This window comes from Anopheles marshallii, chromosome 3 (genome assembly GCF_943734725.1).
Source record: "Anopheles marshallii chromosome 3, idAnoMarsDA_429_01, whole genome shotgun sequence".
NCBI classification, from domain to species: domain Eukaryota; kingdom Metazoa; phylum Arthropoda; class Insecta; order Diptera; family Culicidae; genus Anopheles; species Anopheles marshallii.
Genome location: NC_071327.1, coordinates 26,042,132 through 26,056,755, shown reverse-complemented (window position 1 = coordinate 26,056,755; position 14,624 = coordinate 26,042,132). Strand labels below are relative to the sequence as shown.

General features: G+C 42.2%; 1 protein-coding gene across 1 annotated transcript; it reads left to right on the top strand.

Annotated features, from left to right (window-relative positions):
- Positions 1-2,748: 2,748 nt before the first annotated feature.
- On the top strand, positions 2,749-14,293 carry LOC128713598 (leucine-rich repeats and immunoglobulin-like domains protein 3). Its single transcript, XM_053808458.1, has 6 exons — positions 2,749-2,951; positions 10,669-10,743; positions 10,831-11,112; positions 11,212-11,863; positions 11,940-12,108; positions 12,174-14,293. The coding sequence occupies exons 1-6, from the start codon at positions 2,749-2,751 to the stop codon at positions 14,291-14,293; spliced, it is 3,501 nt and encodes a 1,166-aa protein (XP_053664433.1).
- Positions 14,294-14,624: the final 331 nt, after the last annotated feature.

Sequence of the window (14,624 nt, the reverse complement as noted above, 5' to 3'; positions counted from 1 at the left end):
CCCCTAGGTCACTCAAATCGCAAAAATGAGTGCTCGTGAGTGGGGGGGGTCGTTATTCAGACTTTAGCCAAATACATTACCTTAACACCCCAAATATTCAAGCATTTTTTTCACTTTATAGTACAGTCAACCTTCTCATAACGACTTTAATCCGATATGTGCTATCCTCAATCGATATGTGGGAAGATCATTTCCTTATCATGTGTATTAAATTTTTAGAAAATCCATTCAACACCAACATACGATGTTAAATAATTTAGTGTTTAATGGTGATCGAAGATGAGAAACAGTATATGTCTCATGCACTTTACTCAATTGTAGAGCCACTGCTTCGAAATACTTTCAACATCTTTAGAATGTCGTCGAGATTGAAGATTGGATATCAGTAATTCCAACAAGTTCTACAACAACATCAAAAATCTCAAAAAAGATACTCATTATGGAGATCTAGACTGTGTGGAGAAAACTGTTAGGTCCTTGTTTGGACTTTAGATTGCATTTCTTCCCGACCAGAGAAATAAAAAAAAGTTCCCTTCGTGTCCGCACTTGCGTGAACCGCACTGTGTATATCCGGAAAAGAAAACAACACACACTACGTCACCGGCGTGAAGAACCGTCGGGGGCACAACACAACGACGCAGCATTCGAGATATTCACTTCGTTCTTGACGCTCTCGTCGTACGGTTCGTCCGCGCAGAGCGTATTTGTGTGTGCCTTTTTTCTGTTGTGTGCGAAAAAAAGAGAGCGAAGCGAGAGTGAAGAGAAACGCGCGTTTATTTTGACAGTTTGACTTTATGCTGCCCCGTTCGAAGTGGTGCGTCGCTTCCCGTGCGAGAGAGAAATATACGTGCGAGCGCGAGAAGATTTATCGAGAAAACACAGGGCACAAACGGGTCGGTGTGTGTTGTATTGGGTTCTTTTTTTGTTCGTGTTGTTTCGCGGTGTGATATGCTGTTGTGTGTGTCGTCTGGGGATTGCTCCGTATTGTGTAGCGCGAAAAGTGTGACTTTTTGAATTGATTTTTCACCACTAATTCTTAACCTTTACGGTTGGATAAGTGGTCCACCGTGGTGATAGTGATGGAAATTGTGCCTACATGTGACCAATGCTTAACTTACATAAGCGGAAAGCATTAGAAATAGTGATAAAGCTGCTGCCCCGCGATGTGAGATCGCACCGCTCTACAGATGTGTGTTACCATAATCGGTAAATGGAAGAAAAGTAAACCAACTGCACTTGTGGTAACATAAAAACAAGGGGAGGTAGAAATAGAAGCAGGAAAGCACAGCATGCTACGTTCTGCCTCTATGCTCATCGGTGCAAGAGATGCAATTGCTGAACACGCAGGTGTTGCTGTGTGTGCGTGAATGTACATCTAGTGGTTAAGGGACAAACAATAACAACCAAACAAAAACCAAAAAAAAAAACCTCCCGAAAAATTAATCAAACACCGTGGGTCGAACAAACAAGAGTTGTTTCCCCCCGTTGTGTGTGACACACAGCGACGCGTCCGATCTGCTTGGTGTTGGTGCGCGCACAGGCGCGCATAGAGCGTGGGTGTACGGCCGTATGTGGGAGTGGTGTGTTTTGATCTCGTGTTGCGTGGTGTGCCGTAAACCCGCTGGCACGGAGCGATTCTTCGTTTTTCCCCCCCAAAGAAGGAGCGAAAAATAAGTAAAGAGAAAGCCCCACCGGTTTGCCCGAGACTGTTGGGTTCCCAGTTAGAATGACAACGTCGACGGCGGGTTGCATATGGTACCGTCTTGAAGCAGCAAAACAAACCTCGATTTCAATGCACAAGTAGACCTTGTGCGAGAGCGTGAGAGAAGCAAAGTGCGTGTACTTTTTCTTTCGACGTGCGTGAAGAATCGTCTACCAGAGGCGCACGTTGTGGCGTAACAGCACGGCGACGCACGCCGGGGAAACCATCACGGTCCGGGAGTTTTCCGGGAATCTCGGAGACGGATCTTCACGGTGGTAAGGGGTACACGATAGTGCGATGGTAGCATCCAATTACATCCCAGTGCATACCAGACGTATGATGTGTGTTTGAAGATTTCGTTTATGTAAGCAGTGAGGGTGTGGTGAAAAAAAGAACATTCACCAAGATCCTAATGTATCTCTGAACAGTGTCCTACTGAGCTAAAGAACAGTAGACGATAAGAAACATACAAACATTTCCCACACATCCCATTGTGCAATGGCCTCCGGTGCAGCATCGTCAGCAACTGGTAATGAAAGTGTCCCAAAGAATGATGATACCGGTGGATGCGAAGGTCTTAATAGCGGCAGGATTGTGATGCAGAAAGTGAACCACGGATGTGCGAAAATTGTGAAACCCATGGTTGGTTGAGTAATACTCGAAGAGGAAGATTGGAATTGGAAGTATTGCGCGGCGTCTGCTGCAAATTGTCTCAAATCTTGGTCTCCCGTTTTCAATGAGCTTAGCATCAAAGTGTGCAGAGGTTTTGGTTTTGTAATGCGATAAAACGATGCGACTACCCTTCACGCACGAAATCACCGGCTGTGATGAGGTAGAACGATTGTAAAACAAAGAAGCACGCGTGCGAGAGAAAGTGAGCAAGATCGTGCAAGAAAAATCTACCCTTATGCTACCTATTACTGTGTGTCTGTGAATTGGCCGTGCACACGCAGAGAAGGATCACGCGATCTATAGACGTACACGAGGCAGGGAGGATACACGACGGTGGTCCGCATGAAAGGAACGGTGGTAAAGTAAAAATAAAAATGCTCCGATTAATTGCCACCATCCTTGCCGTTGGCATTTGCCTGTCCCCGTTCGGTGGTGCGTTTGTCGCGGGCGACGGCGAGGATGACACCAACTTTTGCAACTTTGGTCAGAGACATTGCCCCTGCCTGGGAAATGCCATCGATTGCTCGAAGAAGAACCTGAAGACGCTGTTCCCGATGCCGCGCTGGGTGGATAATCTGTAAGTATACCTGACCTGGGTGTGAGGTCGGCCGCATTGCGGTTCGGTACTGGGGTGGGATTCAAATTTTCCGCCAACTCGTGTCGTGTCGCGGGATTCTCCGTTTTTAAACATCCATTAGTCGACGAATGCTTTACCGTAATATCGTCATCCACATGCGAACCAGTGTCTCGGCACTTGATGTGCGCCGCAAGTCTGTCCCCGCTGGCCCCCGGGTCCGTGATGGGACGGGGTGGTCCGTGCACAGTATCGCGGTTGGAACGGTTTTTGATTTATTAATATAACAAACTCTGCCAACCCCTCTGACGCCCGACGACCCGACGCTCTTAAAAGGCCACCACTGGTCGGAGGTTGTACTTTCCTTCAAGAAGTGTCACACCAAACACACTGCACACCTCACCGGGATCTTCGGCCAGGCTGTATCTCCCAGGTTTTGAAACTCCATCTATGGAGCGTGTATGTGTGTGTGTGTGTATGCCAAAATCTTTCGTGTGGAAAGATGCCACCCCTGGTCATGCACTTTCCAATGCACCTCGAACATATAACCCGCCATTCGGTATGCCAATAAGCATGGACAAATTAATGGATGGGCTGGTGCGGTGACATTTCCGGCACAGAAGCGTGCAAAAACCTTTCGCCGATCAACTCAATCCTCGACCGCGGGAGTAAAGATGAAGATGCGAAGCGTAGGTATAAGTATATGGGCCCGTGGTCGTTCCGGCAAAATGCAATCCATCATAGAGCTAAGTAAAATTCGTGTACCTTAAAGGTCGCCTCTAAGACGCGGAAGGTTTAAACCTGTTTCGGAAATGCTTAATCGACCGAAGAAGATCATTCGCTTATTAATGAGAAAGGTCTTCGACCACGGTTGACACGCGATGCATGTCTTCTTGCCCTGTCAGACGCGTCAACTTCTGGAGGAAGTTGGGATTAAGAAATTAGTTCCTGGAACTTCTTCTGCTTGACTTTTACCGACCTCGTAGGTTATGCCATAGAACATATTTTCATTACGTAGCTGAGTCTTCTAAATCATTACTTTACTGAGCAATTCTAGATGCTATTTAACCCTCGACCTTTTGGTGTATTAGACCAAAAGTTTGCCTTTTGCATGACACAAAATGAATGCTCTATCTGCAAGTAGACTAAAACAGATAAATATGTTATGCTATGCTTTTCATCGATTCCTTTCGTGAAGCAGATGCACGCTTATGCCACACGGACGAAAGTTTGATCGATTCGGATTCGTTTGCAGCCAACGGAGCTGAATAAAAATTGCATAATTAGCGTAAATAGAGCAACAAACTTTGAGCATGGTTTGGTATAATGGACAACCATTTTCCCGGTGCAAAAGACGCGTTAGACGAGTTAAAGAAGTGAGCTTGAATCCCAGTTTAAAATAATTGCTTCATGAAAAAAAAACAATTTCTAGGCGAACAAAGCCATTTGTCCTTTTGTTGCTCGGGCATCTTATCGAATGCATCAGCAGCGACTATCAGTCATCATTTCTTCCACGTCCCGCTTACGTGACTTACGGTGTAATATTGGGAACCCCCTTCCCTGCTGTTCTTTCATATTAAATGCAACCAACTTGTAACCAACGGTGCACAAACGGTGCACATGCACTTCATTCTTCAGTCAAACAGCGAAGATTCGTTAGAAACATCAACATCCCAAATCGATCAATCAGCACATTTGATACCAGGGAATCTCTCCATTTCTTTGCCTAAGCGATCCGTAATGAAGGGCTGTTGATTGAAGTGCTCTGGATGATCTGTTCGAGTTTTTCTGTTGAGACAATACGCACTGCGGGTTCCGTTTCGAGCGCGTCTAATTTGTAATGCCTCACCGGAAGTGGTACTGCCTCTGTCCGTGACCGTATCAGTTTTCAACACGGTAGATGTGGTGTTTACTGTGAGGAAAGGAATGTTTGGGAACGAGTTTTAGTAACGCATAGTAACGATACGTTTCGTAGAATGTCTGTAATCTATGCTTTTGCTTATATTTAGCGAGAACTTCTTGCCCGTTTTATTTAACTCAAACTGAATGTCTGAAGTAACTTCTGTGGTAAAGGCCTAAAGTCTCATACTGTCGGGCTCATGCTCATGCTGTTTATGTAATGGCCAAACTAAAGAACCATTCGATAGAATTTAAATAGTAAATAATAAATCATATAAATAATTCCATCTGCTTGATTCAGCAAATTACGCTCCTACTGCTCACATTCCAAACAACTCTGAGTGCAGATCCATCATTGGCTCGCCAATATGCATTTGTTCTACTTTGTTGGAGGCTTATCGCAATTCTCTGCCCACCCACTCGTCGTCGAATTGCTCGTCATTGGTGTTTCACCCACGGCAAAAAATAAACCGAAACGCAGCGTAAAATAACGCCAAATGATGGACCAGAAATACACGTATGGCTTCGATTTCCTATCGAAGGTTTTCTCCCTGAATGTTGACACTTGGCCGTGTGTATCGCAAAAGTGCGCAATGGCTGCACTTATTCTGTTGGAGGCCGCTGTCGGCACTTTTCCCCACAACATCAGGCGCGTATGGAGTTAAAGAACCAATGTTTAACGAGAACGCGCACATTTTGTCCATGTTTGGAACAAGCCCTGCTTTCCATGAACGGTTACACGGTTTTCCTTCTAAAGATGATATCATTATTTATTGGGTAAGCAAGTTTTTGAAAGCTTTTGCTGATCATTCGAACATAACAAACAGGGGTTGTAGAACATTTTTGTTGCTGTACTTCATTTCAAAGACAGAACATTGCGGATGTTTATTTCCGAGAAATGGAGGTTCAATAATGCTTAAAAATGTAATACGCACTTCCAAGCGGGCACATCATTACAGACTGCCGCCCGATTGCTTATCAGCAAATTTTGAATGGCAGAACTGTATTTGAACGTTCACGGTTGGGTTATAACATTAAGTTTTCTAGTATCGATAGCTTATGTGCCAACATTAGTGTAAGGGCAGTCGGATAACAACTGCTGAGGACTAGGTGGAGTAAGGAAAGTTAAGAAAAATAAACGAGCTGGCCAATGTCAGAGGGTTTCTCTTATCGTCACGAAATCGTAGTTCTACGGGTGTGTTTGAACAGGCGGCTTTCCAAGAATTGGGCATTACTCTTTTATTTTTCTTTATCTGTACCGTTTGCTGCCCAGCAGAAGGGTTTTCAATCGATCGATCAGTTTGTTTGCATTCTATTTGGAAAACTGCGTTCACAGCGGTTTACTGTTTTACAGTTGCCTACTTATGCAGTGATGATCGATAATGGAGGCACTATTCAGTGTGGTGTGTCATTCTTCATACAAGCGATAAGGGCATGCGTGCGATGAGCGCGCTTCGATAGTTACCGATCAGACCGACGAAAGCGTCAAGTGAACTATCTGGCTGACTTTCGTATCTATTTGTAGGAGCATTATAACAATCAAATGAATAGCATCAATTCAATGGCCACGGACAATCGCTAGAAACATATTGATGTTTACACATCAATCATTTATGATTTGGAGGGCCCCGCACTCGCACGATAAACTGCGTGGCAGGAATAGAGCTGAATTATATAATAATTGTATCGTAGAAATGTTCATACGCACTGGAAGGCCTTCGCTGTTGGTAATATACATCATTTTCATACATTAGTTTCAATTTTATTTAAAAATTCAACTAAAGTCTGCTAATGCGATCGTGCAATAGAGCTAATTTGTATTGCCGTTCAAAAATTCCCCATTTTCCAAATGTTTAAACTACTTTAAAACTTTAATAGCACAAAGAAACGCTACGGTTAACATTTGATTTACCTATTATCGTTCTATTGGTGGTAGGTTTGATAACCTCGATAAGATAGGTGGCAAGTATTTATTTGCTTTACAACCCCCGTAGTCTTTATCTATGCTGCAAACACGATCACAGACAAACTGTCGATAAGTGTTCGATATGTTACCGAGGGAGCTTGCAAATGGGTGGGAATATAGTATCAAGATCAAAGGGATTGGGCAAAGAAATAATTTTATTACGCTTGAAATACAACTTCGATGATATTTGTGCGGGCACGTTTACGGTACTGTTTTTACTAGGTTTTTTGTTGTTGTTATATTACCTTAGGACGGTTCAATGGTCTTGTGTGTCGCCGGTCGGTCTCGTACATTGAAGAACGGTGGATCGAATTCTATATGGAATCCGTTGGAATGTTGAAAAATCAACATCCATAAGCTCAAATATTTTTAAGAAATAATGACGAAAGTCAGATTTTAACTCGTTACAAAATTATCAAATAATTGTACACTGTACTAAATACTGTTGCAATCAAATATATTCTTCTGCTACAGATACATACAAGAATACAGGGTCATTAATTGGGTTTAAAAATTCATCAATGAATCTGATCTGAAGCAGATTCCTCCAAAACTAATCTGGACTTTTCTGGAAGGACATCTAGAGTTTTTTTTTTAATCAAGAAGAACGACCAAGCCGTATTGCTTAAAACTCATGGAAGCTTAATCTAGGATACAATTCACATTCATTTGCAGATATTTCCAAACAGTGAAAGGTCACCTTATGCCGGATGTACTTGGCCGACATCTGGGTTGTCTGGAGTTAAATAAGTTTGAAACCTTCGGTTATCAAAAAAAAAAGATGTTTCAAGCTGAAAGTCCATCTAACCGATGCTTGCTTTTGCGAACCGGTAATGTTGGGGAACGCTCAGTCAATTTTTATTTGATTGATGTATTTTTATCTATGTTTTGACAGCTAAAGGCTTCTTTTCGCACGAACGAATCATTTCGACACGAGTAATTTCAACTTTAAACCGTACTTGTTTGTTATCACAACCTGGTTTCGCTGGTATAAAACGGTATAAGCACTTATCGTGTTTGATGGGAAGACCACACATGAAATTGGCAGAGACCTCGATTTAGATAATCTTTTTTTTTTCTCTACTAGCTGACAGTGCACGTGTACGAATCTAGCAAAATGAAAGCAATTGTGTGTGATTTATCATAATTTTGTTGACAATTTGACTACATCGAGAGATAGATGTCGTGTATGTACAAAATTTTATATTTTTGATCGAAGTTTGAGTCTACCGAGACGGAGTTTCTTGCAGTACCTAGTAATGTAAGGGCGTGCTGTGTACACCAATGCAGTCGCCCTAAGGTCTCTAAATCCTAGTTACGTCGATTAAATCTGCACTAATCGATGGAACCTTCTGAATGATTGGGACCTGAGCGATTTATTACAGCTGACATCAAGTTCTCGTTCCTGCTCACATAATCTGGCGCGTTTGTTCTCTCTGTTACACATGTTTGTACGTTGCGCAAATTTCCGCATGTATCGCAAGAAACGTATCTTCCTGTCCCTCCGTAGGGCTAGGGCCCTTATGTTGTGTAACGGTCGAGCGAGAAACCTGATCGTCTGTCACTCGAACGGCTACGTACGATTTTGCAAATTGCCACCATTTAGTTAGCCTCTACCGTCTAACGGTTATCAATGTACTAGCTTAACCTTAACGCGATACAACAGAACCGGCTGGCGTGTTGGATCGTATGGTGGTGATCACCGCGGAATAACACTGTGACTAATCGAAAACGGCTTCAAGGGGAATGTTTTTTGGTTTTTTTTGTTGCTATTGCTGTGTTCGCAAGCTGAAGCAGTATGTGTCGTTTTATCCAAAAACGATCATACCACACCCAGTATCCATATGATGATCGTGGTCAGCTGGTTGAGGTTGCACTTTTATTTTGCACAAACTAATATAATACCACAGACACACACACACGTCAAACTGACCAGCACAGTAAAAGGAATGTGGGTGTGTATCGATGATGACTTAATGGAGGAGCTTAATATTTGTCACAAATCGGTTTGGGAAAACGATTTGCTAACCGAATCGAAGGATTAACATAAAATGTGTTTTAAAGGTTTTTTAAAGGAAAGAATATATTTATGACGCATTCAGTAGATGCATGTATTTTTGTTCTTTATGTAGCATTTTAATCTTTCTTGATTATCGACAATGACTCGGCATTAAACAGCGTTACTACCTGCGGATTGATTAGACCGATTGTCTCCATCGTTGAAATCATGATGCGAAACAAGTTTAATATATAGCCGGTAGTGCGGAAAACCCCCCACTTACAAATAAATAATGATGTGTCCTCCCGCGCATGTGCATTCTCTCAGCTCGTGCATTACCTCAGCGTAATTGCATACCACTCAGTCATCGCCTACACACGTGTTAGTTCCGCAGGCCGACGGGTTGTAGAATCCGAGGGAGTTCCGACCGTCCTGAGTAAGGTGTGGTGGATACGGGTGACGAAGGTGGACCTCGGCCATTCATGAATGTGGCCAGTAGGGGGAGGCAGCCCGACACGAACGGGTAGGATGATGCAGTTTTGCTGCTGCGTTGAGCAGCTATGCAAAGGCAAGTTTGTTGTGCACTGTGCGTGCATTAGTGCAGCACTGACAACAAAACCATTCCGCGACTACCGCGGAAACAACGGATCAGTCTGCCTGGTGCCAAGAAGTACGCATATGTGTGCTGCTGGTTGTTGTATAAATTGAAGTTTTATTCATGACACGTAGTTGGTGAATTCATTCGATGATGGGAATTTTCGTTTCAGCTAAAAGCTTCTCATTATTTTCATTTTTGAGCATCATTGTGTTCTATTGAGCGATTACATGATTGCGTTCTACTGATGATCATTTATATTAAGGAATGTGGTATGGCATTTTAATGATCTTTCATTGACAAAATACTACATGCGTTATCTAGGAAATGTACAATGCATTTGTCAATTTACAATGACGGTTCATTAATAAGTCTCTTCGTTTATCAAATTCAACCCTCGCTTGTTTAATTTTTTCGTGGGGGGAAAATAGTCATTGGTAAAGTTTTGTCATAGATAGCCTTCGTCTGCCAGTTCCCACGGCCATAAATCATGTGACTAGTATAAAACACCTATCACTGATATGATAATGTTTAAACTATGATTTATTTCATCATTGATTTAATTTATATTTTACTTATAAAACTAATCATTCTTCTGCTAAATTATGTCATAACTCGTTGCAGTAGCGTTTGTACTTAAAGTGGGTTTAGGAAATTCGAAAGTAGTTTGACATAATCACATCAAAAGCTGTATAAGCTCCAAGCACATGAACCATGATATGGACGTGCCTTAAGTAGTAGCATTTTGTTTTCAAACATATCTTCCCATCTTTATTCTTCTTATCACGCCCAGCACGAATGATTTTTGACTTATTTTGGTGGGTACCAAGCGTGATGTTTCTATTTTGTGCAGCAGAACACACCTTTTTTCTGTACTTATCTTATCGGAGAAATATTACGTAGCTGGTATGATTATATTGGTTAAACTTTTTTTTCTAGTTGTTTATTTTTCAACAAACCATCCACCAACTTTGACAAATCTAAACATGTGATGTTTGGTTGGGGATGTTTAGATTCAAATAGTGCAAGTTATGTATTGTATTGGTAGTGCTCGAAATAGTGCAATAAACATCCGTTCGATGAATTTTATTATACTTGATGAAAATTTTTGAGATTTGCGACTTATTTGGGAAAATCCTCACCACTTTGCAGATTAAACCAAACATGATTGATTTATAATCACCTTTACTTGCTTTGTTATCTAGTACCTATTTATTATCGTTTTTTTTAATTGCTTTTTTTTCTTTTGTTTCTTATATAGCGATCTGGCGTCCAACCATTTGAGCCACGAAACAATTTCGGCGCAATTGGCTGACCTTCGCAAGCTACAAGAGTTGTAAGTTGAACTGTTATAAAAATATATTTACTTACTTTATTTAATATTAATCAAATGTTTCATTTACAACCAACAATTTTGTTGCAGGAACTTAAACAACAATCGATTGCAGCGTCTGCCGGTTTTGAGGGGCGTTAGAAACCTCACCAAGTTGTTTGTGAGCAACAATGAAATTGAAACTATCGATATAGAAGCGTTAGCGGGGCTGCCATCGTTGAAGTTTCTCGATTTATCGCGCAACGCAATACAGGAGGTTCAATACAGCTCATTTCCGGTGAAAAACAATCTACAGTATTTGAACTTGAACTTCAATAAACTTAGTACCCTCACGAAAGGTACATTTGATAGATTGCAATCGTTGAAACGGCTGTAAGTATTATTACTAATTTTTTTTATTAGTACTCTAAACGATTCTTGCACCGGATAGTATAACAAATTATTTGTTTGAATTTCAAAATCTGTTTGCAGGGAAATTAGCAGCAATGGCTTGGAGGAAGTGCAAAGTTTAACCTTCCAGAACTTGAATCAACTGAAAAGCCTCAAACTCAATAACAATCGCATTCCAACGTTGATGGCTGGCGTATTTCATGGGCTGTTAGCGATAGCGATCCTTGAATTGAACAACAACAGCATTACTACTATACGGAAGGGCGGATTCTTTAATCTGACCAGCCTTACCAATCTTGGTTTGGCCCACAATCGGATATTCGAAATCGAACAGTCCGGATGGGAATTTACGCCGAAGCTGATCAGTTTGGATCTCTCGTACAACCAGTTGGAATCACTCGATCGTTACACTTTTGAAGAATTATCTGTCTTGCAAACGCTAAATTTACAAGGAAATCGCATATCTGCCGTTGGCGAAGGAACGTTCAATGAAACGCGATCACTAAAAACGCTTTATCTGAACGGAAATCGTATCTCGTGGACGATAGAGGATATGCGCGGACCATTTCTGGGCTTAAGCGAACTAGAGCGGCTGTATTTGAACGCAAATGAGATAAAGTCCGTCAGTAGAAATGCATTTCTGGGGCTGAATTCACTAACATTGTTGGAGATAAGCCAAAATAACATTTCATCGATACAGATCAATGCGTTCAAGGATACCCCACGGTTAAAGGTGATGACTGAATTATAGATGTTGCTTTGGTGTTGTACAATTACTAACGATTGTTTATTTTTATTTCAACCTACAGAACCTAATTATGAACTCGACTAATTTAATATGTGATTGTAAGCTAGAGTGGTTTTATCATTGGATAAAAGATCGAAAGGAGGTGTTTCAAATCGATGCCGAATGTATCTACCCGATTTGGTTACGAAATCGATTAATCCGTGATCTTCATCCATCGAACTTTTCTTGCTGTAAGTAATAATCTACATGTTATTAAATTGCATTATTTGTTATTAATATTTTTTATCATTTGCAGATGATTCCCCTAAACCTCATCTTATCGATGAACCGAAATCACAACTCGGCATCCGTGGCACTAACCTATCACTTGTGTGCATTGCCACATCGATCGCAGCTGACCCTATGACTTTCAAGTGGAAACAGGACAACTTGGAACTTCCAGCCGTACAGTATACAATCCATCAGATAAATAACGAAAACGGCACGATTGGTACAACGGAGTTAATTATACCAAACATCCAGCAATCTGGCGCCGGGAAATATCAGTGTATAATAACCAATAGCTTCGGTGTGGTGTACTCTCCCAAAGTGAAGATAACCGTTGGAACGTATCCCAGGTTTCGTAAAACCCCATCGGATATAAGTGTTGAGCCAGGAAAGGTGGCTCGGTTAGATTGTGCAGCAATGGGTGAACCTAAACCACAGATATCGTGGGAAAAAGATGGTGGAAATGATTTTCCAGCTGCAAAAGAACGACGGATGCACGTTATACCGAATGAGGGCGCTTTTCTAATCCTAAATGTTCAACTTGTCGACATGGGAACGTATAGCTGTACGGCCGAAAATCCAGCTGGAATTATTCGTGCTAATGCTTCAGTCGTAGTGCTAGAGAACCAGCAAGCAAGTCGATCGGTAACAAACCTAGAGATTGCGATCGGTAAACCCAGTGTGCTGGAATGCAACGTAACTGCTACGCCAAAACCAGTTATATTTTGGTTGAAGGATGGAGAACCAATCGGATTGACCGAGCGTCATTTCGTTACGGGCGAGGGTCAACTACTTGTAATTGTCAAAACGGAGATGACGGATGCTGGATTGTATGAATGTCGGTTTGAGAACGATTTTACTACTGAGAGTGGTCCGACTCGGCTCATCGTCGTCGATGGTCCGGAAGATATGCATGGTTCTGTTTTGGGCGATGTAAGTACTTCGTATGGATCGGGTATTCAGGAAGAAGTGCAGTTGCATGCACAAATATTCAACTCTTGGATGACTATCGTGATCGCACTTATTCTTTGTGTCCTGCTAACATCGCTCATTTGGATGATTTGTATGTATCGTATGCAAAAACGAATACGAGGCGCTGTAAGTGGTTGTCCGGGAGAAACAGAACTGGATCTTGCGACCGGGATGGAGATAAATCAACCAAATTTAATAGTGCGTAGCGGTGTCGGCACCTCTACCACGCCTGCTGGCTACTTCGAGTATTTAATACCGATGGTACGCAGTAGCGAAGCAACGAGCAACGTAGACGATGACGGCGAGAGTGCTGATGGTGGTACAATTGGGCGTGATCACGCTGGTTTCTACACGGCAGTTTCAAAAACGAATGTTCGTTCAACGGAGCTTGATTCGGACGATCTAGATGATGATCTCTCATCAAAGGATTCTGGAACTGGTGGTGATTGTGCTTCCGCTACTGGCTCGACAAATGCTGCACATCGTGGCAGTCAGGAAGATTTGAAGTGTTTACTGAATTCGCTCAATCGAAAACATACCAGTGATCAGGAACTTCATCACCATAAACCGTATCAGTTGTCGAGGCGATCAGATGCTATCATATTATCATCACCCCAAAATGCGCATGATCCTGATGACGATCCACGTCTGGAACCTCCACCACCAATACCACCAGTAAATGCAACTAATGCCGTACTGATTGTAGAACCTGCTGTTAATAAACCTATTGCTGATCCGGTATCGAGAGACGATCGTATTCCGGCACATGCTGCTCTCATAGCAACTCGTATGCCAAATTCACAAACCTTTCCAGTGTTTATGCAACCTACGAGTTCAGTGACAGAACCGACGTTACGGACGTCCTCGTTGGAAGCTTCTGCCGACCCAGTCTTACCGCCGAAGAAGATGCATCCTGCTCCACAACAGCAGATACAAGTCAATCAGCTTTATCAACTTCTGCTGGAAAACCCCCGGTTAATGGAAAAACCCGCCAAATATAGAACCAAATCGATGGACCAATGCCCTGACAAGGAGGTTCGTCCCACTTCTGCCAGCAGTGGCATCGGTACGGGGAGCAGCAATGGAAGTACGATGAATGGTGAGTTTCCCAGTGAACAACGGCATCTATCGTCGAGGGTGGTCAGCAACGACACTAGGCGAAAAGTTAACAGGTAGAGTCTTAACACCCCAAATTTAACACTCAACCTTCAATAATAGGCACCTTTAGATCCAAGAATTTTCTACGATCAATCACTCTGTGACAGCAGCTGGTCTGCATATTAGTAAGAAATATTAATATTTATTCTACTATTACTACTGGAACTCTCACTTAGATGATAGCGTTACGCTCCTACTTAAAACATTACTGCTCAAAATTTCAACGTCGTAAAGTAATTTTCTTATCAGAGAATGGAATGTGGCGATCGTCGTGAACAACACAATGTTCTACAATGCCTTATAATTTATTACATCCCTATGGGTGCCTTCCGTTCATTCCAAATACCAG

Coding starts and splice junctions, on each gene's coding strand:
- LOC128713598 (XM_053808458.1), top strand. CDS start 2,749: ATGCTCCGATTAATTGCCACCATCCTTGCCGTTGGCATTTGCCTGTCC. Junction 2,952..10,668: donor CCGCGCTGGGTGGATAATCT/GTAAGTATACCT, acceptor TTTCTTATATAG/CGATCTGGCGTCCAACCATT. Junction 11,864..11,939: donor AGGATACCCCACGGTTAAAG/GTGATGACTGAA, acceptor TTCAACCTACAG/AACCTAATTATGAACTCGAC.